The sequence below is a fragment of the Ischnura elegans genome, chromosome 9, assembly GCF_921293095.1.
Source record: "Ischnura elegans chromosome 9, ioIscEleg1.1, whole genome shotgun sequence".
Classification (NCBI taxonomy): Eukaryota; Metazoa; Arthropoda; class Insecta; order Odonata; family Coenagrionidae; genus Ischnura; species Ischnura elegans.
In genome coordinates, this window is record NC_060254.1 from 57,824,531 (window position 1) to 57,850,613 (window position 26,083).

General features: G+C 37.6%; 3 protein-coding genes across 4 annotated transcripts; 1 reads left to right on the forward strand and 2 right to left on the reverse strand.

Annotated features, from left to right (window-relative positions):
* Positions 1-5,599: 5,599 nt before the first annotated feature.
* Positions 5,600-12,446, reverse strand: LOC124165209 (60S ribosomal protein L7a). Its single transcript, XM_046542487.1, has 6 exons — positions 12,310-12,446; positions 12,061-12,172; positions 11,729-11,878; positions 8,766-9,007; positions 6,726-6,848; positions 5,600-5,840 (listed from the first exon to the last, which is right to left on the reverse strand). Exons 1-6 carry the CDS (start codon positions 12,322-12,324, stop codon positions 5,658-5,660), a joined length of 825 nt encoding a protein of 274 aa, XP_046398443.1. The 5' UTR covers positions 12,325-12,446; the 3' UTR covers positions 5,600-5,657.
* A 94-nt stretch (positions 12,447-12,540) lies between these two features.
* On the forward strand, positions 12,541-18,789 carry LOC124165211 (mediator of RNA polymerase II transcription subunit 22-like). Its single transcript, XM_046542491.1, has 3 exons — positions 12,541-12,806; positions 13,429-13,529; positions 18,404-18,789. The coding sequence occupies exons 1-3, from the start codon at positions 12,704-12,706 to the stop codon at positions 18,620-18,622; spliced, it is 423 nt and encodes a 140-aa protein (XP_046398447.1). The 5' UTR covers positions 12,541-12,703; the 3' UTR covers positions 18,623-18,789.
* A 1,709-nt stretch (positions 18,790-20,498) lies between these two features.
* Positions 20,499-23,816, reverse strand: LOC124165210 (lysophospholipase-like protein 1). 2 transcript variants are annotated; one of them, XM_046542489.1, is made up of 6 exons: positions 23,621-23,816; positions 23,406-23,530; positions 23,148-23,292; positions 22,955-23,070; positions 22,591-22,851; positions 20,499-20,707 (listed from the first exon to the last, which is right to left on the reverse strand). In XM_046542489.1, exons 1-5 carry the CDS (start codon positions 23,697-23,699, stop codon positions 22,627-22,629), a joined length of 690 nt encoding a protein of 229 aa, XP_046398445.1. In that variant the 5' UTR covers positions 23,700-23,816; the 3' UTR covers positions 20,499-20,707; positions 22,591-22,626. The 2 variants fall into 2 exon arrangements, with proteins under 2 accessions (XP_046398445.1, XP_046398444.1); XM_046542488.1 differs by lacking the exon at positions 20,499-20,707 and having other exon boundaries at positions 22,314-22,851.
* Positions 23,817-26,083: the final 2,267 nt, after the last annotated feature.

Consider the following 26,083-nt stretch of genomic DNA (forward strand, 5'->3'; position numbering starts at 1 on the left):
TCACCGCCGACACTCGCTAATCCCTCAATGGGACACCGAAACTATTTAAGCTATTCATGTTCTCTTTCCCATTTTTTTTCTTTTATTAGCTCGTTCGATTTTCGGCAACCCTCTCTTAACCTCGTGTTAGTCTTTGAACTCTCAGCCTCCTCTTTACTTTTCACCTTTTCCCGAAGTAAACGCCCTGTGGTGCAGGTTTTTGAAATGGAAACAGCAATCAAAATTTGCATAATGGGGATCTGTAATCCGTCGGTTAAAATACGCCATCGCGTAAGTATTTTTATCCATTCATTTAAAGCTACAAAATATTTGATGTTATGTACCTTAGATATTTATTGACTTTTTGCAAAGAATTTGACTAGCCAAAACTAAGTTTTTGTCTTAGATAGAACTCCGAACGAAAGATTCCTATTTTCATAAATTTGCCTCCACTTTTGCGTCAACTTATCAGCGGATAGTATTTAGTTGCCTCATTTAATGGAGCCCAATAATTTTCACCAAGTGGCTTATCTATTCCGACAAAATACTACAGACGTTATTATCTGTCAAATTTGCCTTTGTGCCGGTACCGTGTTGCGGGAGGCTGCAGAACTTCGTCAAAGGACTCATTGAGTCTCGCATTGCTGAATATAAAATCCTCTGGACGTCCATTCGATGTTCGTGCATATCTCCTCTTCAAATTTTATCAAAATTCCTGGAGGTCGAGTGGTTACTTCCCTGAAGTTTTCTTACTGATAGCTTTTTCGTTTAGTTTATCAATATAGAACAAAATTCCCTAACGGAATATGACCCCGAATGGAGAAGCATTCAGAATTTAAGAATCTGTTCTTTCGGACTGATGGATAATATTTTTGCAGAAGCGGTGATTAATTAAAAGTTAGATTGCATAATTTAGAGTTTTCAATAATGAAGGATGCTTCATTTTTCACTTATAACCATCAAATCGGGGTTCCTGGTGCCCCCCTGAAAATATTTTTCTCTCTTGCCTTCGGACCGCATTCTTTGAACTGTATGAGACTGTTTCAACAGTTATTAACAGCTGAATGTTGTAAAACTGCTTTCAGTAGTAACGGGAAGAGCCAAGCAGAGAGAAGAGGGAAGGATTCATGGAAGACGCAGCTCGCTAGGCGATAAAGAAATGCACGCTTCTTTTGTCCCAAATCCTCTCTCCCACACACAGCCCGATCGGACTTCGTCTCCCGTCGGACCGAGGCGAGGTGTCGACCGTCCCCCTGTCAAACAGTATTTGGAGGGGAAAGAGGGGAGGGAGAGGACTCAAGGTCAGCTTACCCGTGCGGGAGCACGTCACTGCCCTCTCTCGACAGCAATTCACAACAACAGATGTATATCATTTTCCCCATAAGGGCTGGCCCTCTCTTCTCCTCTCTGGTAATAGACAGCAAGATGTGATCAATGTTAGAGAAGTCAAAATATATCGAATAAATTATGTTAAAAGTAATGCCCCCCTCCTTTTTTAATGAATATTTCCTCCACTCCCAAAAGCGTATAATGATGCCAATGACTTTTGACCCAAGTCCTCATATCAATAAATTTGAAACCTAATAGTAATTGGAAGTGGATAGATTTTATTACCTGATTCGTAATATTTCTCACAACTCTGGGGCATAAAGAACCCATATTTAATATTATATATTAAATATAACAATATTTAATATATAATATTAAAATATTATATATACACCCAGTATCCATAGCTTGAAAATATGCTTAAATTGCATACCTTAAACAATGCATGAGCAATCATTTCTTTGTTTCGTTAGTTTCCTCCTCAAATTTTTCTATTTCCAATTTTTAATAATTTTGTTTCTTAAGTTTTCTAATCACAATTTCTCACTTAAAAATTATTTTTTAATGGAATTAAGTCATTAACAACACATTGGAAAGAGGTTCGAAGTAACCCAATTGATAAATATATACCTACTGACCTTACTAAGGATGATTTTGATTAGCAATTCACATGAATAGATCACATATAGTACAATTCTTACCCCAGCAAAATATTTGTACTCACACCATGCCTTGACATGAAAGCAGGCTTGGATAGGTCATTGCTGGGTTCATTCTGCAAGTGTGTAATACCATAAATTCAGGGAAGAGGAGCAAGTTTCCCCTCACCACCTCACTCCACAAGAATTTTGATTCCGGTTGTCCAAAGGCTTCATTTGGGACATTCTATCAATATCCTTACAAGTTATTAGCTTCCCTTATAACACATTTAAACAGAACATATCCTGAGCAACTGATGGCATGTGATGAAAGTAGAGAATGCGTTTTGGAGGATGACACCGAAAGTGCAATAGAACATCCATTGAATGGAAGTCAAACCAAATGTGTGACCTCTTGGAGCCAGTCAAGAATAGTCGTTAATGTCAACATAAGACATACCATATTTGTCTGAATATAGTCCCCCACCTTTTATTTCAAAAAATGCCCGTGATAAAAGTTAGGGGGGGACTATAGTCAAACCCATTTCTTAATTTTTTCCCGAAATTCAAGCCTAAAAATAAGGGGGGGACTATATTCCCAAGAATAAGGTACTTATTAATCATTCTTTTCTAACTCCCTAACTACATCTCATATCTATCAATAAAAGGTTGTACCATTTTCTATACATATACATACCCACATTTTTATGACTTAGAAGTCATAGCAATAAAAAATTTCATTTTTCAGTGCAGTAACTTAGTGTTGAAACTAAGCTAAGTAACAAATAAATATATAAATGAAAATATTTCTTCAGCTACCAGATATCAAGAAACTAATCTACATCTACAGTATAGCAGAACCAGAGATTAGTTGAGGGGCTTTTGGGCAACTACAACCATAGAAAATCACGATATGTCAATGGCTTACAAAACAGCATATGCTTTTTTAAAACAAAGAAGAAACTTAATAAAAATCAACTGGGGTTTGCTGTATCGTTACTTAGCTGAAAAAGGTTTCAATCCATCATTTGTAGGCTTTTTTATCTTTCTTACAGCTGTGAACACATGAGGTATTGATGCCTTCCATTCTCAACACACCACTGTCCTCACGCAATTTTTAAGGAAAGAAGGCAACCCAAGAATTCAATGAATGGCATCATTCCTCTCAATCACAAGCCAGAGTTCATGTGCACATATTTCCTCTCATTTTCCCCCAATAGGGTAGTTTCCTTCATCAAAGAAAACGAAAGGCATTGATTGCGATTCGTTACCCACCATTAGTGTATTCATAATACACAAATTATTTGGTTTTTGAAATACCGGTTTAGACGAATGGCAATGGTCAATTTTATTCTCATTTGAAAAAGGCGAGATTGGCGCCCATGCGATTCCACTCCGCATGACGTCACAGGGACCTAGTTTCTACACGAGAGGATAGGAGTTATACATCGTCTGAGGTTACCAATGCATGCATGAGGCACAGAGCTCAGGGAAACATGTCTTAATAATCACCTATTAAAACTGGCTAAGTTCGGAAAGTTTTCTTCGTTTGATAAGGTACTAATAAACCTTTTTTAAGCCAAGCGCTACCATGCAGCAAGGTACTCAGCTATCCGCTAGCATCGTGCGACGTATCAGCGCTAAGCCTCGCCTCAAGGTCACCTCACCGGGCGGGAGGGGGAACCAGAAATACGACGTACGGAGATATTTCCCGGCATTCATACTTAAGCGTCGCGTTTTCCCGCGCTTGAAAATTGTCACTTTTCATTTAATCGCCAAAAATAGATGTTGTCATTTAAAAATCTAAAAGCGTGAAATGCGTACTCCAGGAGTAGTAATCTTTCGATTTAGGAAATAAAAAAATAATAGGAAACCACCCTATTATCTTCGAACCCATTGAGCCACACTAATTTCAGTTTCCGTTTAGACTGAAGTTCTCCCTTTTGCGAGACTTTGTGGAAACTGTTACCGTACTGGGAAACATCCCTCCATGTATACATAGTGTTCTCCATGTCATGAGACTTTCGGAAGTGACTGTACATAAAATATAAGTGCACATAAGCAAAATACTGTGTAAATTATTTACAAAAACATGGCATCGGCCTAAAACCAAGTCTTAACAAAGTGTCCAACAGCATAATAAGAATTAAAAATTAGAGGAAAATGTGCAATGAAGTACGTTCATGTGAGGTGTGTGCAAGGGCCTCGTGAAAATTGTAAGAAATTCGGGTAAAAATGTGAATTATTAAGCTAAATGGAGGTTTCACTGTTCCTTCCAGAACTTTAAAAAATCACCTTCGACAACCTAGACATAAAATAAAACAAATCTAGAGACCAGAAACTAGAATGTGCAGTGGATATGATATGCTTTCGGAGATGGTGGAACAATAGGACTTTAAGGCCATTACATTATGGAGATAAAAGAAATCATGAATTAGAACCTAACCAAAGGGTATTTCTCTTCACTTAATCAGCCAAAGGAAATTCAATTATGGCAGCAGCAATAGTTTCTAAACCAACTCATTACATATCTCTAGCACGGATTGTCCCCCAAACAGTTGCCTTCAGCAATCTGCCGAATCTCAGTTGGCTAAGAAAAGATATGAGGCAAGGAAAGCAACCTGAGGCTTCAATACAACCACTAGAAACATCTCCTAGACAGAGGAAGACTATGCATAACTCGTATGGAATAAATACAAATACAGACAGACTCATGGGAACAGCCAGCAGCCTACCTTTAATGTGAGACCACTAGTGCACAAGAGCAAAAATTACAAAATATCATTAACCTAGCAGCGAGACTCAACAACACACAAACCACTGGCAAGACTGGTCAAATTTTCCCTTAATGTGCATGTTCAATATCCTTGTATGCAGAGGCCCTAACCTACAGAGAATGACATCATGCCCACAACATCCATGTGAAATTGCACACCTAGCAGCACACACTACCTTTTCAACATAAGGCAATTAATCTCCAGATAGGCAAAAATTCTCTCATGCCATTTAGTGGCAGAGCAGCTAGCATAAATTTTGGGGATTCTAGTCCATACTCCTCATGTCAAATGATCTCCCTTCCCTATTTTGAGATGCTAGTCTCTCATCTATGATTAACTTCTCAGTCCCACATTTAATTCTGAGTGGATTAAAAACCCTGACATCACCCATAATTAACAGCTAATTGGTTTTGAAAGGCTAACACTGTCCAGGAAAAGGTGAACCTAACTACCATCCACCACAGAGAAAACAATACTGCACCAACTTAAAAACAGTGCTAAGAGATAATAGATAGGACAAGAAATGCAGAATAGGGAAGAACAATAACCACAAGGATGCAGGAATTCAGCATTCCCAAATGGATATCAAATGAACCACGTTCAGATACTAGTCAAGTCGAATAAATTTTGGGTTTCCTTTCTACTTCCATGATTGCTATTACCATTCTAAATAACACCTATCAGTTGCAAGTAACTAACAGTTATTTAAATTACAGCAAGATACTCCCATTTCATCAAATCGCAAAAATTGCTAAATCATAAATAACGTAATAAATACCAAAGTATCTCATGTAACTCATGATAACTGTTACTTTGCCTTTTAGAATTACTAACCATAGCAGTTGAGAGTTGCATCTCCACAAATGACGAAAAAAATATTGGTATTTTTCCTTTTATTAACATCCAGAAGGACAAAAGTACACAAAGAAAATGTTTAGCCTGCTTTCTGGGCCAACTCCTTCGCCTTGGCCTTCTCCAACTTGCTAATCCTAGCAGCGGATTTTGAGCCCAGAAGACCACCTCCCCAGTGCCTCTTGATCTCCTCATAGCGGTCATTGTAGTTCGTCTTAATTGCCTCAACCACCTTGGCGAGGGAGGCACGGTCACCAGCATCCACCTGCAAGGAGAGTATTCATACATTTCAGTTTCAAAATAATCGCAAGCTTCAAACATGAGCACTCGAATGTACAACATATGCTCAGTTCTATAACGGATTTATATCACAGCCTTCATTGGATTGGCTCTGTTTTTTTACATCATGGCATAAAGATATTATTGGGAAAATCATGCAGATCAAGGGTAACAACTACCTTAATGACTAGTTTAAAGTATACCGGGGCTAGCCACGGTGATAACTTTTACAGGAGTCGACCGCAATGCACAATAGTGCGAAAGATCCACAGAGAAAAAATCATTCGCCTTGACCGGGATTCGAACCCGGATCCCCCGATTCTCGAAATCTCTGGGTATCTCTGGGATCTGGGTTCGAATCCCGGTCAAGGCGAATGATTTTTTTCTCTGTGGATCTTACGCACCTTAATGACTTTGATGCACCATAAGAAATAATATAACAACTTATTCGATAAAATTTAAAAATCCTGATAAAAACTTAGTCTTCATTCATTGAAAAAATAAATATTAGCACCCCTAATTTATGCTACATAGTACAACTGCAGAACGGCTTACTGACTTCATTTTAGAATTCAAGCTGCTGACTAAAATAACTTATTTCTTTGTGGCACTATTTCAGGTTTTGTATCTGAGGCTTGATACCATTACCCTTTATGATGCAGAAGATTATGTCAACCATTTGCCTCTCACCATGCAGTTTTAATAAGGCTTCCCTGGCTTTTGAATATCAATAAAAACTTGAACCTTAGGTCATTTTCAGCTTATTTAAGAAATGAAAATGTTTAAGTGTCACTTCAGTAATGGCATGATTCCCAACAATGGAGGCATTGACAGGAGATAAAACTACTTTTGAAAGAGAAGTCTTACTCACCTGGGTCAGAGCAACACAAGAACAAGTCTTCTTTCTGACTAATCGTCCAAGTCGGGCCTTGCCCTTAACAATGCAGTATGGGACACCCATCTTCCTGCACAGGGCCGGGAGGAATAGGACCAGCTGCAAGCAACAAGACAATTATAAGCACAAAACATTCCCACAATCACAATGCCTTAGGTCAAACATAAAACTGAACTCAGTCGTCATTTTCATCCTCTTATCACTTGAGTGATATCTCAGGTGAAGAAATTCTAGCATCATGGTAGTTTATAGTAAAGGAAAATTTAATGAACTATCAGCAACAAATCATATTAAAAGGGTTGCACCTTTAGTATTATAATAGTTTGTGATGTGTTTCAACTAGAACAAGGAAATACCAAATCTGAAGCGATTCAATTTTTATTTACGTGACTGTACATGTGTGGTATAGATATTTTTTGTATAATCTCAAAACTTTAATGACACAGGTATTGAAACTATTAACCCTAGAATATATGCATCAAACTTGATGGGCCCCATTCTAAAGGTTTTCAAACGAAAAATTAAGAACAGTCAGCAACACCAGCAAACAGGAACCAGTAGGACTTACACATTTGTTTTTCCAATTACTTACCAATTACCAAAACATATGCTATGAAATGTCAGTGTACAACTTACAGGTAGTGCTCCATACTTGAGATAAGAGGGTAACAGTAGATGGAATGCAAAAATAAGATTTTTAAATTCCTATTCTCGTTGTTTCATACAACTTTGAATTTTTATGTATCAACATAAATGATTAATTGAAAACAGCATTAAATTTTTAATCATAAGGTCTTAGGGTAAGTTATAGTTGGGGTGACACGACAGTTAGGTTTTGTGTATGATAGATGCGAATTATACAATCTGGTGCGCTGTTCTGCACCAACACATGTCAAACAAACCAAAAGGAAATCCTAGTTTGTCCATCGAATAGAACTGATTGTCCTAACAAAGGCGATTAACAATATTAATTGGTTTGAAAAAATGACCTTGGCCATGAATTAAACCAGGGACCTACAGCTTAGAGGGGCAATGCACAGAGAACTAAACTGCTGTGGTTTATTGATAAGCAATTAGCATCAGGAAATAAGATTGCTCAAGAAAGAACTAAAAAAAGAGCAAGAATAGAAGGCATGGGTCGTACTAAAAAATAATAAAGAAAAAAGGGCAAATAGTATATAAATACAGACTTAACCACAATAATCCGAACTCTCCTGAACCAGCAAGTACACGCTCTATGGATGAAGCCAATTTTATCAATAATGTAGGAAAACGAAGTATGGATGCCGGAGACTTTGGCAGAAACTGGTCTACAGTCCAGCATTAATGATAGTGTAAGAAAAATCAATGCTGACTTCTACCACAATGTTTCCAAGGTTCTAGACACACAATGTTTCCAATATTCTTTTTCCTTACTTCAATGCTGTTTCTTACTAGATGGCCAATAGTTACGTGGTGCCACCTTGTTCATTCGTTTCACTCTAATAGGAAACGTCATTTCTGTATTGAAATGCTTGGCATGATTTTCAGAATAGTTAATTTGAATTAAGAACTATGAGGCAAGCCAATGCATTTGCTTATGGAGAGGGAGATGTAAGGCTGTTTTCATAAAACTTTACAAAAAAACAAATGAGGACGTAATACTTTAGCATTTAGGCTCGTGCATTAGCCAAGACCACCTACAAGGCACTACTTAAGTCAAGATGGGCAGTCAAAACACAGATCAACTGCCTACCTCAGGGTCAAACAAGGTCCTGAAAAGGCATTAAAGTGGCCAAGGAAGAACTCAATTTCAAAACAGTGTGCATGTCAGTAAGCTGGAAGTTCTCAGGAGTAATAGACCAGTACCAATAAAACTTTTCATCATCTAATGAGATAGTAATATTTTTAGTGATTAATTTACTTTTCCACTAGGTCATCTATTAGATGAACTCAAACCTGTTACTTCCGTAATTCTCCAGAGCTTAAATGAAGGGAAGCCAGAAGAATAATCTCTTGAGAATAAAAGACCCTCACCTCAATTGGGTCCACGTCATGCGCAATCACTACCACCTGCGCCTTCTTCTGCTCCACCAGCTTCACCACCGTGTTGGTACCCATGCGCACGGTGTTTGGCCGCTTGGTGGGTGCCACAGGGGGTGCTGGCCCCTTCTTTTTCTCGGCAGCTATCCTCTCCTCAGCCTTTGCCCTCAGGCGAGCCTTCTTGGCCAGGGCCGTCTCTGGACGATACTTCTCAAGAATTCGGAAAAGCTGTTTCGCTGCAACAAAACGTGAGTGATATAAAATCAAGCAGGAAAGAAAACTTGCAACTCTTTCATGATTTTACAGATGTCTAAATCCAAATAAGAAACCTACAAAATTATAGAATCAAGATAACTCCAATAGTTCCCTGTGCAGACCTCGCAGGACATGCCAATTTTCTACCCTGACCTCTTCCCACATTTTCCCTCTCATAACTGCTAGGAATTCCTAAACATTTGGCTCCCACCCTTCAGGTGTACAACCAATCAATCATCAACATATCAATCATCAACCTATCAATCAATACAACCCATCAATGGACATGACCCAACCAGAAATTTTCAGATGTACCCTCTGAACACCTGCATGGTGGGTGAAACGCCTGTTGTCAGATCACTTATGGCATTAGTTCCTCCCCGAGTTGAAGACTTACTATGGCCATTGAGAAACATTCACAAACTTGTGCGCACTCATTTGAGATGCAAAGGAGAAAATGGTAAGGAGAAAAAGAGAAGGGGAAGCTGCTAAGCAATTAGATTTCAGCGAGAGTAGTGTGAGGAAACAGTGAAAGACTGAATCAGTTCCAAAATAGGCCACGTGGTTCAGAAAATGCTTGAGGCCAAACATTGAAAAACAATTACATTTGAGTTTTGGAGAGGGAGGAAGAGAAGCAGAAAGGAGTGGGATTATCAAGTCAGTATTTTTCAAAAGTCTGAGATGATTGCTCAAGAATGTAATGTAGAAGATTTAAAAGCATATCCATCAAAGTGTTTGAATTTATGAAAAGGAGCAATTTAAGATTTCAACTAGTACTGAATAAAAATTACCTCCCTCTTGGTAAGTTAAAATGGCTATCATTTATGCCTAATTGAAAAATTGTGTTGTTGTTGACCTTCAGCACTTGGGGAATACGGATGGGGTTATGTAAGTTTCAACATGCAAGCTCCTACGACCATGAAATAAAAGGTAGCAAAAAGGTGTCAGCAGCCAAGAGAGGTAATGAAATGTCAAACGGCACTGTGGTTCTCCACATTGCAGCAGTGTTTAAAATTACCAACAATGGTGAGTTTCAAAAGAAAGACCATTCCTATCAGTTGTGATTCGATAGATATCATCAGAACTACGAATGCAAAATATAGGATGAACTAGGTGGTGTTAAAATTTTAGTAACCTAATGAATGACAGAAAAGAAAAATGGCAATTTTCAAATTGTATTACTCCTGGATTCTTGCACAGCCCATTTGATGCTGAAATGAGGAGCATTGGGAGCTTATGTTCTCGCATGTCAGGTATCCCAGGTGGGTCAACGAAAAAACTATAGCCTCTAGACATTGCAGTCATTAAGACATTTGAAGAAATCTTTGTGCTATTGGATGATTGCCAGCATCCATGAATACAACAAATCAGATCAGATAGACACCGTATTGTAAGTATATTGAGTGGATTGCTGAACATTGGGCAGCCGTGAGTGAGAATTGAGTAAAAATGGTTTCCAAAAGGAGACAATAGGAATAATGAATATGGGAAAGTAGGTAACACAACATTATAGGAAATTTACTCAGATAAAGTGCCTATAAAACATTCAATGCAATACATTCCTTCAATGATGAGTCAGATGAATTTCTTAGATATGAATAACCTTGATCCATAAATGCAGAGTTAAAATTCCAATTTAGTTTTATCATTAAACGGGCTTGCTTCATGTCCCTTTCTATTGAACATCCAAGTTTTTATTTTATAAATTCTACGCACTCATTACCGACTGAATAATGAGGCACACACATGACTGCAGGCATTGCCAGCATGCGTGGCAATTCAACTACTTAACGACCTCAATCACCATGTCTGATAGCCTATGACAAAAAAGAATAACTGAAGTTATAGCTTGACATAACTCCTCTGGTAAAAATAAAAACAAATTGAAATGAGCAACAGTTAAGGAAAGATTACGTTAATCACAAAATAACATCAGTTCCAAGGCTTTGGAAGGCGCGGTGTTAAAGGTAATTGATTATATTCCCGCTGATAGTATTTGCTATGAGCAGTGAGTACGCAGGTATGCATTTAACAGTCTTCTAAAAAGTGAAAATATCAAACTGACATGATTAACGACCACTTATCAAAATAATTACATTACATCAACTACAACTGAGCTTGTCAATGCGCTCTGCCGCTGAACACAAGGTGAAAAGACCAGGTAATTATGTGAATACAAGCGCTAAGGCGGCATATAGTCGACTTACATAGCCTACGGCATCTAGCAAGTCGAGTTCACTTTTACACAACGCACATAGAATGTAGACATTGATTGCTACTAATGTTAATGCCTGACCTCTTCGCTCTCCAGTCCTTGTCTCTCCAACCAAAACGCCTAGATAACATAAAATACGCCGAGAACATTAGGACGTAGCTGATCGATATATGTCTGAGACACACTCCAAATCAACACCTTATAAATTTATAACAATTTCCTACATCACTAACGTTTAGCAGCTTACGATATTAATGGACTAAATTAATATCGCCTGAATCCTTATTATGATAAATTGGTTATTACTCCAAGGAATTAATACACTAATCAGACTTCACAACAAGACAATGCATATGGCTATGTATCAGGGAATTACAAATGGTGGTAGAGGATTTTTCCTCAGATTTCACTCGGATAGCAAATACATCATCATTTGCATAGCACATGCTCAACTTCAATGTGGCCAGACGGACAACAGTCGACTTACCGGTTTGCTTGTCTAACGTTTGGCTGAACTGGTTGATTGATGGAGGTACTTTCAACCTTTTCTGAAGCACAGCTTTCTGCCTTTGAATGCGAATGTACTTCGGCCATCGCACGAAACGGCTAAGATCTCGCTTTGGCTGAATATCCTGACCTAAAAAAAAAGAGATAATTTTATTAAGCAATACGCCTTGAACTCATAAATAATTGAAAATACATGTTAAACTTCAGATTAATCTTTAGGTGGTAGAAAGTATATCATCACAACTTTCCAGATAGCAAATACGGTCATCACGACGAAACAACATGTGAACTACATAAGTGAAGAATACTTGCCAATAGCATAATTTCTCGGCCTCTTCTCAAATAATGGGTTAACTACTTTCTTGTGCTCCGTTTTCTTTACAGCCAGAGGTGCTGCTGCGACCTTCTTCCCCTTCTTCTTGGGCTAAAACATAAAATTTCGTTAGCCACAATGAAGTCCACCACGCACGTCGTCGCATGACATGATTACACAAATATATATCATTATACCGCTCATCAACACATTAATATTTAACAGAATCATTAAATCCACTAGCCTACCTTTTTCTGGACCATTTTTATAAAGGTTTAGTCAAACGATGACTATTTATGAGAACGGATTTTCTAATCCGTCCAGGGAAATACTCCGCCACACAAAACGTGGCTTCCGGAAGGACAAATTCTGGTCGAACTGGCAAGCCGGAAAACTAATCGATATTTTCAAAATTCGAGAGCGATACAAGCGGTGCAAGCGATATATCGATATAGCGAATCGCCTGAAAATTCAAAAGAGTAGCGAATTGGAATAGCGCTACTCGCAGAATTCGTGAATCTGTTTCATCTTTCTTTCTTATTAGCCGAAATTCGCCTTTGCCTTATGTGATTTCCTGGCGGTATGTGTTGAGGAAAAAACTAAGTCTACTTAAAACTTTCTTCAAGCACAAGTACGTGAACCATGTCACACCAAAGGTCTCTTCCTCAAAGCAAGGAGGCCTTACTCAAGTCCTACACAACGAGACTGAAAGATGACGTTAAGTCAATGTTGGAAAATTTTGAAGGTAATTCGAGAACTTATTTATTGCCACAGTAGCGTCATTTATACGAAAATAAAAATATGGTGAAATTCATACAAATAAACGATCAATGATAATTTAATGAGCACTTATAAAATAAATCGGGTAATATTATTCAAGAGACATTTTTGATGTGTTATCATGCTTCTTTTCATTAAGGGATGTTTCTTTTACTTCACTATTGTTTAAATCTCAATAGAATTGACCCACATAAGTGTGTTTTCACTGATTTGTACATTAGACTCAATTTTCTGGCTGCCAATTTGAACAGTACATAAATGAGTGCTGTTATCTCCTCATTTAAGAGAAAAATATTTCAGGTGTGAGGTGTCATTATTTAGAGAATATTAAGCATCTGTACAATTAGAGACATTCATCTTTTCATTGATAAAGTTTGCAAACTATTTTCCGTTTGACTTAGTGAAATGTTTATCCCACGATCACATTCATTTTGTTTGCCTTTCCATCTTTATGATTATTTGCATCCAATTGCACATTAATTGGTGGAGATGATAAATGAGAGTTAGCCATGTTGCACAGATAAAAATAAACTTAGAAGCACTCCTCTACTGAATGCTGTCTACATTGATGCTTTTTTCCACTTCAGAAATAGTGAAACTGGCCAAGGGAGATGCTGACACACAGCTTACCCGAGTGACGCAGTGTGAGAAGGACCATTTTGAGATGCACGTTAGAGCAGCAAACATAGTAAGCTATACATCTTTTGGTGAAAACAGCTATCTGCAACTTATCTTTTCGGAGGTTCTGCCTCAAAAAAATACTTGCGGGGATACAGTTGGTGTGGTGGCCAAATTATTGGCTTCATATCCCTGGTGAAAATGAACTGTTCACGAACCGTTCAAGAAGCATTAAACAAAGTGTTCAGAACCTGTTCACTAAGTGTTCATGAACTGTACGGGAACCGTTCACGGACTGTATTTTGGCCCATTGAACCGTGACGAACCGTTCCAATAAGCTGTTCAGCAGGCGTTTCCCAGCTGTTCATGAGGTGTTCAGCTGTTCATGGAGTGTTCTGTAACCGTGCAGGAAGCGTTGCACGAAGTGTTCAGAACCTGTTCCTGAAGTGTTCATGAACTATTATTGAACCGTTCACGGACTGTATTTTGGCCCATTGAACTGTGACGAACCGTTCCAATAAGCTATTCATGGGGTATTTTCCTGCTGTTCATGAGGTGTTTTCAGATGTTCGTGAAGCATTCTTTTAACTGTACAGGAAGCATTTACCATAATACCAATGATGATTAACATCTCGAAGTGTAGGTCTGACAATAATAATTGAGTAAATAACAATTGTGAGAATAATATGCAAAATTGTTTACCAACATTTCGATATATTCCTTATACCTTATTCTGGGCTATGAATGATAATGGTTACATTAAATTGATACATGAAGGCAAGGGTGAATCCAGGATATTTTTCTGGAAGGGGCACATGGGTGTGACAGGCAAACAGTCTTCTCATATTTGAGATTTAAAGGGTAACAATATGCATAGAAAAATTACTGTACAAAATATTTTCTTTATCTTAACAAGATACTTATTTATATAAAATTACGTAAATGATTGAGACTCCCAATTAAACAAAAAGTATACTAAAAATCTTGTCTATTTTTCAAGCGTCTAGGGGGGGGCACATGCTCTCCCCCCCTAAATCAGCCTATGCATAAAGGAATGAAAGGTTATTACTATGTTTTGTTACAATAAAAGAATATATGTAAATAGAATTCAATTTTACATACATAATATGCCAAAATTCTTGTCTCTTCTTTTACATTTGTGTACAATTGAATTCTTTCTGTATTTTTTGTGACCTACAATCCAAGACATTAATCATCATTGGTATAATTGTAAACACTTCCTGTAAAGTTAAAAGAATGCGTCATGAACATCTGAAAACACCTCATGAACAGCAGGAAAATACCCCATGAATAGCTTATTTGAACAGTTTGCAACGCTTCAATGGGCCAAAATTCACTACAAGAACGGTTCCCCAACAGTTCATGAACACTTCTGCTACAGTTTCTGAAAATTTTGTGTCACACTTTTGGAATGGTTCTTGAACAATTTATTTTCACCAGGTATGCAACCTTTATCACTCATAACAATTGTATATCCTTCTCAAACTATACACCAAGACATTAATCATCATTAAATAATCGAGGTTAAGAAAAAGAAATCCATTTAATAATACCAGTGCTTGATCAGGAAGCTGTGGTAGATATGCTTACAAACTGTAGCTAGGCTGAACTGAAGTGTTGCATACCAATGAAACTAAACTGTTCAGGAAGAGCTCTCAAGTCTTTGGGAATTAAGATTTTCAAGCTTCTGGGGTTATTTGCAGTACTTTTAGTTATTGCACAAGCTCAGGATTGTATTTGAAAGTCACACATTCACCACTTTATTTACTTTGCTCACATTATTGTTGTAAATGCATAGCAACCTCAAAACATTTGTACTTATATATTTACACTTTTATTAAAACTGTCAATGTAAATATATATTACCCTCATTATGCCAATTTGGCAATTTTTGCACATTTCACCAATAACTCAGCATAAATATTCACACACAGTTAAAGCACTTTTGAATTTTTGAACATATTAGCCCTAATTTTAAATGTCTTCCCTTATAATGCACTCATTCATGTTTCTTTTAAGTCATGCTTATCATTTATGCAAAATAGTGAATCATGAATAGTATTAATTAAATTTTACATTTAGTAACTGTGGAAGAAATGGGTTGGGCTCTTGAATTTAATAATCTGTTCAGGAAGCGTTCTTGGCCAACTGTGCTGAAGCTGTGCACAAGACGTTCCATTCATGGGCCGTTTGTGGGTAGAGCGTGCGAACAATTCCCAAACACTTCATGAACGGCCTAGGAAATTTTTCAAGTTTTAAGTTAATATCTGATACTAATTTTGCATAGAAAATTATGAACACAATGATGATTGTTTTCCTTATGATCAATTATGAAAAATAGTGAATCATGGATAAATTATTTCATTTAGTAATCATGGAGGAGATGTGCAGAACTAAAATATATGTTCATGAAGCGTTCATGTTGTGCAGGAGCCGTGCACAAGGCGTTCCGTTCATGGGCCGTTCGTGGGTACCAGGTTAGAGCGTGCGAACAATTCCCAAACACTTCATGAACGGCCCAGAAAATTTGTGAACCGTTTGCACAGTACGTGCACAGCTTACGAACACTTAAGCGAACAGTTCATTTTCACCAGGGATCCCAGTTCAGTGGTGGCAGACATTCTCAGAGACTGATGATTGAGACTTTTGCGGGATGGTGCAGCATGTGTAGCAAGGTTTTCAGGTTGACCTCCCCATCGATTCATCTTCATGACTGCAGTTTCGCCAGCGTTGCAGCTGGCGTCTTCAGGTTCAAATTGTTTGATGTAGGTTTTCCCACCTACTATGCAAGGCCGAGGACCACATGCCCATGAATACCCAAAGCGGAATATACGAAGTTAAGTGGTCTTGCCGAGACTCGTACATTGGCCAAACATCAAGAGCCATGCAATGCAGAATGCAAGAACACCTAAGGGCCACCAAAAATATCCGTTATCCACCAACGCCGAGCACGTATGGGAAGTACCAACATGTGGACTTTGAAAATGCAAAAATCATTGCTAGAGAGAAGCATTACTTTCCCCGACTCATCCGAGAGGCTATCGAAATAGCAAAAACATTCAAATTCAACAGGGAGGACAGCTATTCACTCTCAAAACACCTGGAAGAGACTGTTACCCAAACAGACCAATCAGAACGCACCCAGCCCAAACCAAGGCCCATATAAGATGGCCAATAACCTGCATCAAACACTTTGAACCTGAAGACGCCAGCTGTAATGCTGGCGAAACTGTCGTTTTTCGCCTTTTACATCAGGGCTCTTCAACAAGTTTTAAAAAAATCACAAACCATGCCCTGAATAGCGGAAACCTACCCAGGTGAGACTCGAACCCGCAACCTCTTGTTTGGTAGGCGAGGGCTTTACTCCTCTGCCACCAAGGCCAGCAATTCTTGTAAATCATACTTTACATCAGTTTTTTGGTCCAATAACTTTTATAATCTAGTTTTAATAAGAAATCTCTCGGTGTTATGGCCAGCATTTATGTAAAAGCCTTTGTAGAAATTCTGATTATGTATTGCAATGTCAGGTAAACGTACATGGAAAGCCCAAATTTTCTTACCATCCATCGCTTAAGTTCAATGAAAGGAGCATGTCTTAAAATTTTCATGAAATGGGCATTTTCTTCATTTGGAACCTCCTTAACCCTCTTGCACTGGAGCCTCACAAGGGAAAATGATTTCCCTACGTAAAAGTACTTCACGAAAATTATTACTCCCCTTTACTTAGGTCTCGGCTGGAGTAGAATCAAGACCATAGGCAACCATTTTTACAGCATAAGTAGACTGGAAACTTATTGTTATGATTTTTTTATGTAAACAAAAATTTATGGTCCTTATCATTGATTTTAGTTCAAGTGTGGCATTCTTCTGTGCAATCGATTTTTTTAAATGAAATTCTAGAAATACATAATATTATCTTATATAAGAAATTCCTATTGTCCTATGAATTATATTCCTTGATTTACATATTTATGAAAATACTCTCCACATCTCTCGCCAGTACCCCAGGAAGAAGGATAGCACTAAGAGGGTTTATTGCTTGAGACACGGTTATTTCCCTATCCTCTATGCAGGGTATATTCAATATCTATTCTTCACTAAATCTGTGTTGGCCATAGCGAGATAGGCTCGAAAAATTTAAGTTAACTGAACTTAGAAAGTCCATGATATGTATTTGCTGTGAATGCTGATTATTAGCATTGTGAATTGGCCCATTTTCTATTGTATTTATACCATCGATTGTAAGAGAACAACTGGATGAGGAAGATTTTCTTGTCATCTTAACTTATTTTTGCCTTTCAACTCCTGAATTCTTTAAATTAATGAAAATATTTGGGTATCAGTCATCAATACCATTGCAAAAACATAAAACAGAAGGATATGATGAGAACTTTTTGATTCTACTCTAGTGAGAGAGTCCTTACTTCTAAAAATGCCTATTGAGCCAAAATTCATATTACAGCACCAACTCATGAAAAATGGGCAGCAACTATTGCTTTTTTTATTTTGAAGTATCAGAGAATGGCTGATAAAGGAAGATTTTTTATGATATCCTATCATTCTCTTCTGATTGCTAATTGTCATATTACTGAACGACGTCATTTCAAAGACAGATCAGAAGGGTATAGATTGTAAGGACTGGACTTTCTGTGTATCATTTCTGTAAACTATTGATGTCATTTTTTACTATTTTAGTTTATTGAATGAAAAACTTAAACTTAGTGATGTTTCACGGATTGCAGTGGTACTAGCCAATGTTTCAAGTGAGCTACAGCTATTATGGTAGGACATACTGTAAATCAGTAAAGACCTGCATTAATATCATTAACATCTATGAATCATCTAAAAGTTTATATTTCTATTTCATATACATGAAGTTTCTCAAATTTTTTCAAGTCATTATCAAATGTATTACTTTTTCAGGTGAGAGCTGGTGAATCACTCATGAAGCTTGTCTCTGACATCAAGCAGTATTTAATATTGAACGATTTTCCTTCAGTTAACGAGGCCATTGCTCAGAATTCAAAATTGTTCAGAACAAAGCAACAAGAATGCGACCAAAAGTTGATGAGCTTGAGGGATGACATGGCTGCTGATTTATATGATCTGGAGGAGGAATATTATACCTCAATTTATAAATAATTTTTTTACAATTCACCCTCCATTGTCATGTTTTCATTTTTGAAAGTAATTATGTGTTTGTCTTCTGTGAAGATACAGGAATTGACTTTTAATGGTTATATATTTTGTTGTCTGTACTTGATGAGTAGTTAGTTTCAGCTAAATAAATTATGAGAAAAACATGCTGATATCCTTCAATTTTTTTTGAAAGAGGTGAGAAAATATTTTTTGAGCAAGAACAACTATTGGATATATTTTGTTGTCTGTACTTGATGAGTAATTAGTTTCGGCTAATTAAATTATGAGAATAACATGCTGACATCCTTCAATTTTTTTGGAAGAGGTAAGAAAATATTTTTGTTACAAGTACAAGTTAAGGTGTGAATGCATAAATGACTTTGGTGGAATGGAACATGTAGGAATGTATGGACCAAATTACAGTCCAGCTGCCCAGAGTTGTCTGATGATGGGCAGAAGTATCTAGTTCAGAGTAGGGGGCAAAGTTGCCTAGTAAGGAAGGGAAACGTCCACGTTACATGCAAACAAATGGTTTCCGTGAAGAAAGGAGCCGGAGGGGATGACAAACGTGAAGGATCCAAAGGAGAAATTCCTTGTTTTGCCGGTTCAGGCTTGCTTCAGTGCTACATAAGCATGAGACAAAGTTGAATGACTAGGCGAGGGAGTGAAGTGCATTTGAAGGACAGCGATTGGCTGTAAACCATTCTAGCGTAGGGTTCTCTGCCCCTCATTTTGCACTGTCGTTGGACAACTCTCGCCAGCCAGACAGTGGAACAGGTTCTTTTTTTCTCTTCAAGCACTTGCACAAGTTTGGTGATTACAAGGTGCATTTTCGTGTTCATTCACGCATTCATAAATTAAGATATTAACTTGTACATATTAATAAGTCTTGTAACCAGGCCTTAGAGCTATGCGAGGAAACCTTCAAAATTATTGATTTTTTCAGAACTATTTCGGCCGCTGTCCCAGTAACCACTTAGAGCATTAAAAGGCCCTTCATCACCATGATGAGTGTTACTCAAAACCAAAAGACTGAAGAAAGAAAGAAGCTCTCTATACTGTCATTTTACTTACTGGACTTGGCTTACAATCCAAAAAAAAAAAGTCCAAAAAGAAGAAAATGACGTTATTGCTGTGAATATCTACATTGTAACTTAGCAAACTTAATGGCTTAACAATACAGTCCCTTTAAAATCAACAGTTTTGTCATTAATTACTTAAGGTATGCTCTAAAATGAAAAATACAAGTTATTTTAAGGAAGAAGGCAATGGGTTTTAAACTATGAAGGCTGAATTCAATGTGTCGATGGTGATGCTTGCATAGCTTTTGGCAAGATGGCATAGCATTTTATCACATGCTATGCTTTCAAAGTGTGTACAACCAAATGAAATCAAAAATTCAACCTAAATGAGCTGCTTCCATTTGAGGCTATGACTATTAAGATATTGATATTGAATATTAAGGCTTGATTTATTTCCTATTTTTTCCGAATGGCTCGCAGGTGGGAAATCATGGATAATTAAAATGCTTAGGACTGTATTCGGGTACTAAGAAGGGTTCATCAAGGGTGCGTCAAGGTGGACAGTAACGACAAGCATAGAGTAGACAGTAACATTTAAAGTTTTTAAACATGTTGATAAATTGCTTCCATGGAGTTGTTACAAATTCCCTGACTAAAATCTTCTTTTCCCCTGATATTTACAAGCTCTCTTATGATCATCACATAACATTTCAGCTCGACTATGACAATCACTGCCAGCTTGATCTGACACATCATAGTTCTTACTGGTAATTTGGAGTAGTCAAATTTTGTGCAAGAGAAACATGGCAAAGCTGAGCATTTTCTTCTAGAATTACTAGGAGGTAACAAAATAAATTAAATTTGTGGCAATATCGTACAAACAATTCTATGCAGGCAAACCGTAATTTCAAACAACAATGATATAAATGGTTTCATATGGAATTAATCAAATTTCATAGGAAAGTAAACAAATCTGAAAAAGCTTGACATGTCGAAGAGGAAGTCATCAGCCAGTCGACAGCGTAGAGGTGAAATTTCCCTAGCACCATGGATGGGATTTCCTAACCTGTAATAATAATCGTGATAAAAATCTTAAAATTTCAAATTGCATACTATTCTAAAATTCCACGTAATGGAATTGCTGGTAAAGGGTATGTACCTGCAGGGACACAGCTAGGAATTAAGGCTAGGGGGGGTTTCAGGCGCAACTAATACTGGGGAGCTTGGAGTATTGCATACCCGCCAGGGTAAGCGGGAGGTGCGAAGGCCCTCCGCCAGAAAAAATTAAGATAAACGGTTCTAAATGGTGATTTTTACAGCCTAATGAGGGATATTTCCATGGCCCTTATATACTGGTTGCTGATTTCCGGCTCGGGAGTGTTGCCTCAACGGACGCTTTAACCCCTAACATGCCTCCCCTCAAACACAACTCTGGGCACAGTCGCGCTGTCACTAGGGAAAATATGGAACTAACTGCGCTGTCAGCGGCGGTATATGCTTTCGACAGCGCAGTTAGTTCCATATTTCCCCTAGTGACAGCGTGACTGTGCCCAGAATTGTGTTTGAGGGGTAAAAGCAGCCGTCGAGGCAACACTCCAAAGCCGGAATATGTCGGGAGATTAGCTCATAAAAGAATTACTAACATCTTTTTACGCATAGTTGAATTTTAACTGATTTCTAGCATTAATTACAACAAAGTTTGTGAAAACAGCAACTGTACGTCCCGAAGTCCAATATTTTCTATGCTAAAATTTTGTTTAAAATTGTTTATGCACAAAACTAAATGAAGAATTCATTTCAAAGTATTAAAAAATTGTAGTTTGCAACAAAATGAATCATTTCAAAAATCGTTGACAATATAACAGCTTTGCAACAGATTCCTGCAATGAGGACGATCATAAATGTTGCCGAGGAGTGGCTCTAGGGTCTCACTAAGCTGGGTCTCAGGCCGAGCCTAAATGCATCCGACAATTGCTACCTCAGCAGTCACTTCCCTTTCCTCGCATCGGCTAGAGCCAATGTCCGGTCGTTTATGTTGAAAAATCCACGACAGCTATATCCAACTCTAGGTCTTCTGCATAAGAAAATGCCCTTTCCGCTCCACCTGACCTTCGGCAGGAAAGGGTTTAGGTCTGGTTGCACAGAGCATAAACCTGTATGACAGTGTCGAAATGCATGAACAATTTCAGTAGACTGGAACAAAAAATGTACCATTGAATGAACCAAATTAGAACAGGTTCTATTATCCATATACACATTTGTAAAAGTAGGATGGTTACACAAGCATAGGCAAATTTAAGGGGGGGACCCAAAAGCTTAAAAATTAGACAAAATTTTTTAACCAGTTATCATTAATTTCCTTTTGTTTTTTAGTGTTACAGTGCCTTGATCATTTGTTTCCATAATAATAACTTCAAAACAAAGAGAACATTTCGTTAAGTATTTGTTGAATCTAGTTTTTTAATTCTAAGTATGAGATCATTTGCCTTGTGCCCTCCAGAAAAAATCCTTGATCCGCCCCTGACACAGAACATTTGTGTGTTGATTCATACATTTAGACATTGACTCATACTGATTGATGAACTGTCTAACCAGGCCTTTAAATAGGTAACACAATTTTGCTCCAAAGTTGACATGCTATGAAGGAGCTAAAATTAAAGCAATACATAGCATTGAATGGAATACATATTATTTTAACAAGTTATATATGGCAAGAATATATTACCAAGAATGAAATCAACAGAGTTTTTACAAAACTATGAAAAATAACTTACAGCGGTCATTATTACCTTCAAAGTGAGTCTGAAATTAAAAATCAGTAATCACTTCCGCAGTAAAATATGATATCAATGTAATAACACTTTCGTTGAAACTATAGAAAAAAATAAATAACAGAGCACCGAAGCTGAATTACTCACAGGTCTCGTAATTCGACTCATTTGTACTTACAAATAGGCACTTTGTCAATTATCTCACAGGATAATGCTAAGTGCACGGCACTCTCTCGTTTATCCAGTTAGTTAAATTAATTATTTGCTCCCTAGTAATTTCGTGGGTAACTCGTCTAGCAATAGTCATAGTCCCATCGACTCCACATCTCTGTAACTGTTTCAATGTCTCAGCACCCCACTCCATTGGCACCAACTCATCACAATCTCCATGCATCATGCAGAGCGGTGGCAAGGGCTTCTGTGCAGTCGTCTCCAACGTCTGGAAATTATGATGCATGCGGGGCGGTAAATAAAAACCACAGTTATTTTGAATTTTGTCTAGAACATCAAGGGAGACACTGAGACGAATCACTATGTACTACCTGGTATACAATTGAAGAATCGTTTAGAAATGACGAAATAGCAAAACACCCCCCAACACTTTGAAACATCCTGTAAGTTAAATGCAAAGCCATGGCTCCACCCATGGAGAATCCACCTGCAAAAACCAATTCCATATTTAGAGATAATTATACCCCTCATTTGTTCACATTAGTCTAAGGTAACCAAGATTACCGATGATGATCCGATTAAGTGGTATTCCTAACTCAATTTCCTTGTCGACTAATTGTTTCAACGTGCCCATTGATGATTCAATGCTTTCCAAGCATTCTGGCACTTCTGGTGATATACTGTGACGGTCAAACCAAACGTTTGATGGCTACAACATAGAGGATTCGTTAGCAAAATGCTGTGAAATGTAGAGAAATTAAATCTTTCGAATACTACTGCTACAACACAAAGCCGCAAAACCAAAGGTCAAGACAAACTTACTACACCACCCATCGGTTTGTAATTTAATACTGGCGCCGTGGGGAAAAGAACTCGTAAATGCGGAAATTTCCATTCCTTAGCAAGCATTTCTTTAATCCACAGCCTTACCCCATTCCCCGTGTCCCCTGTAATCCAAATGGGTAATGGGAAAATAGTAAAGTCACATTTTTTACGGTTTCTTTAACACATACGATGATCATGTTGAGCGAACAAACCAGATCCGTGAAGAAAAATAACAGAACCAGATGGCTGTTGATTAAGTTGAATATTTGTCATAAGACGAGGAACACTCATTTTATCGCTGAACTCAACACAAAATTAAAAACAGCCGGGCAAAACACAACTGGAGGGGGAATCTGGCAAGCACGGACATAAACAACAGAGAATGCTCTCGTACGCAGTATTTGCCACCTTTGCCACTGCTCCAGAAATTTAGTACACTGAGACGACTGCTACGCCGCTATTATGGCTCTAAACGTGTACGTTATTCGATACAAAATAGGGTTGTTCAAGCCTATCAAAACGGTCTAAAAAAACGAATTTATATCACTTCTGATGTAATTTCATTTTGATTGGGATGAATGACAGATGCGTTGAAAAAGTAATGATGGAATTATTAGCAATCAAAATTCGAACAATTTTAAACGCCGCCAAAAACGGTCGGCCATCTTGAAATAGAGGTGATGACGACACAAGCCTGTACGGCTGGCCTGTACCCTCGATCGCTTGATGCCAAGCTGAGTACTCTGCATGCCGACTGGACATTTGCCAAGGTCATTCCTTATTTTGAAATGGCCTATGTTGTGCATGAAGCTTCCGGATGGATCAAGGCGACATGAAATCCATTCTTCAAGTTAGACAGGCAATGTATGTAGCGTTGACAGGAATTGAAAGTTTTGTATTGCTGCATTTGCTAGGAAACTACGTGCAGTGAACTTTCATTGTGCTTCTAGTGCAAGTGAACACAATTTGTGCCCTTAATGTACCCCTAAGTGAATGATTGCATATAGACGATGAAGTAAAGAGTGAAGTGAGTTGTGAATGTAACTGCTTCGACGAAATTATTTATTTCTTCCATGCTAGTTCAATCAACCCTATACATTTCGATCTAAGGTATCTAACTATTGCCTAGGGGATATTTTTCATATTTGAGCTAGTTGTGCTTTAGGGATACATCGAACGCATATTAATTTTCAATCGTTTGTTCGCTTCTAAGTTCCGTTTGATTTTATTACCTATTCATTTTGAGCATTCACGAGTGTTTACATTTCACGAATTTCGTTGCGCTGTTGTTTGTTTTTGTTTTGGTCATATTTTGGTTACGGTAAGAGTAATAGTGAAATTCGAAGTTTTTTGATGTTACAATAACCGGTTTAGCTATTTGTTTCAGCCTATTCATTTCATTGTCCTCGAAATGTCAATGTGAAATAACGTAAACTGATTCTAAGTCGTTAGTGATGAGTGAGAAGTGAGGTGTGGAGAATCTTTCGAACTTCAAGGAGTGCTAATTCTTTTAGCGTGTGCATAGTGATTGGAAAACCGATTATCATGTTTTATTAGTGTTTTATATTTATTGTGAGTCAAGTTTTTCATTGAATCAGTTGATTCGGAATATATTCGAATAATTCGTATCAAAAAGACAACTCGTGAAATGTGTACGTTGTAGTGCTATTTATGATATGATGAGCAATAAATATGTACAAGTAAGGGTAATTTTGCTTATTATTACTCTTATTAAAGGATAAATTTGGATTTTCTTTGAACACTGATCTGGCGGCAGACGCTGGAGATCTTGAAAAAAAGTGAAATAACCCTGCTGAGCCACTTAAACAACACTGCAGTAGGGCATCTACAGGCTTGTGACGTCACACATCAATTCAAGATGGAAGTAGGGCTTTTTGGCGTAACGTAAAATTTGTCACTGTTTAAAGCCTTCTCTAAACATGTACAATTAAGAAAATAGCATAATATTATTGTCATTGCTCCTTCTGAAGCACGATCTTTCGATTTCTTAAATAAAAAAAATATGGTGAACAACCCTATTCCTTATAATCAATATAATAAAAATTTTAAATTAAAAAAAACACAATATAAGTATTAGTTTTTCAACTACTCTTTTTATTTTACTGCAAAATTATTGAGGAAATCCGTATTTAATATTTTTAATGCACGTTGGCCGAGTGAACGTTAACGACATCTACAAAATGTGAAAGGAATATCGGACCGGACGATCATTGCCCTGTCCCTGTCCTTTCAGTCCAATTTCCAGTTCTTCGCGTACGAATGTGTTAGCAATTCGTTGTTGTGATGTTTAATGGAGGAGATTTTAATCTTGACCAAAGTCACTTTTAGCTACTTTTAGCCTCATGATTGCCATAAGACTCACACTTCAGAATTAACAAATCATGAAAGAAAGCAAATAGTGGGTTCATCAGGAAGGGTGAGTGCTCATAGCCTTCTGAAAGCTGCTATGCTGTTTTTACCCCCTAGAATATGGATGCTCTTTACTGCCATTCAGGGTGAGAGCTCTGTCATTTTCATGAATTTTCCTTTAAGCTGTTTGTTAGGATCGCGCTGTTAGTTCTGCAAAAGATGAGAAACATAATGGGCTCCTTCAATTAGTTAATAGTTGCCGATCCTGATATAGTTCGAAAAGTAAAGGGACCAATATTTTTCAA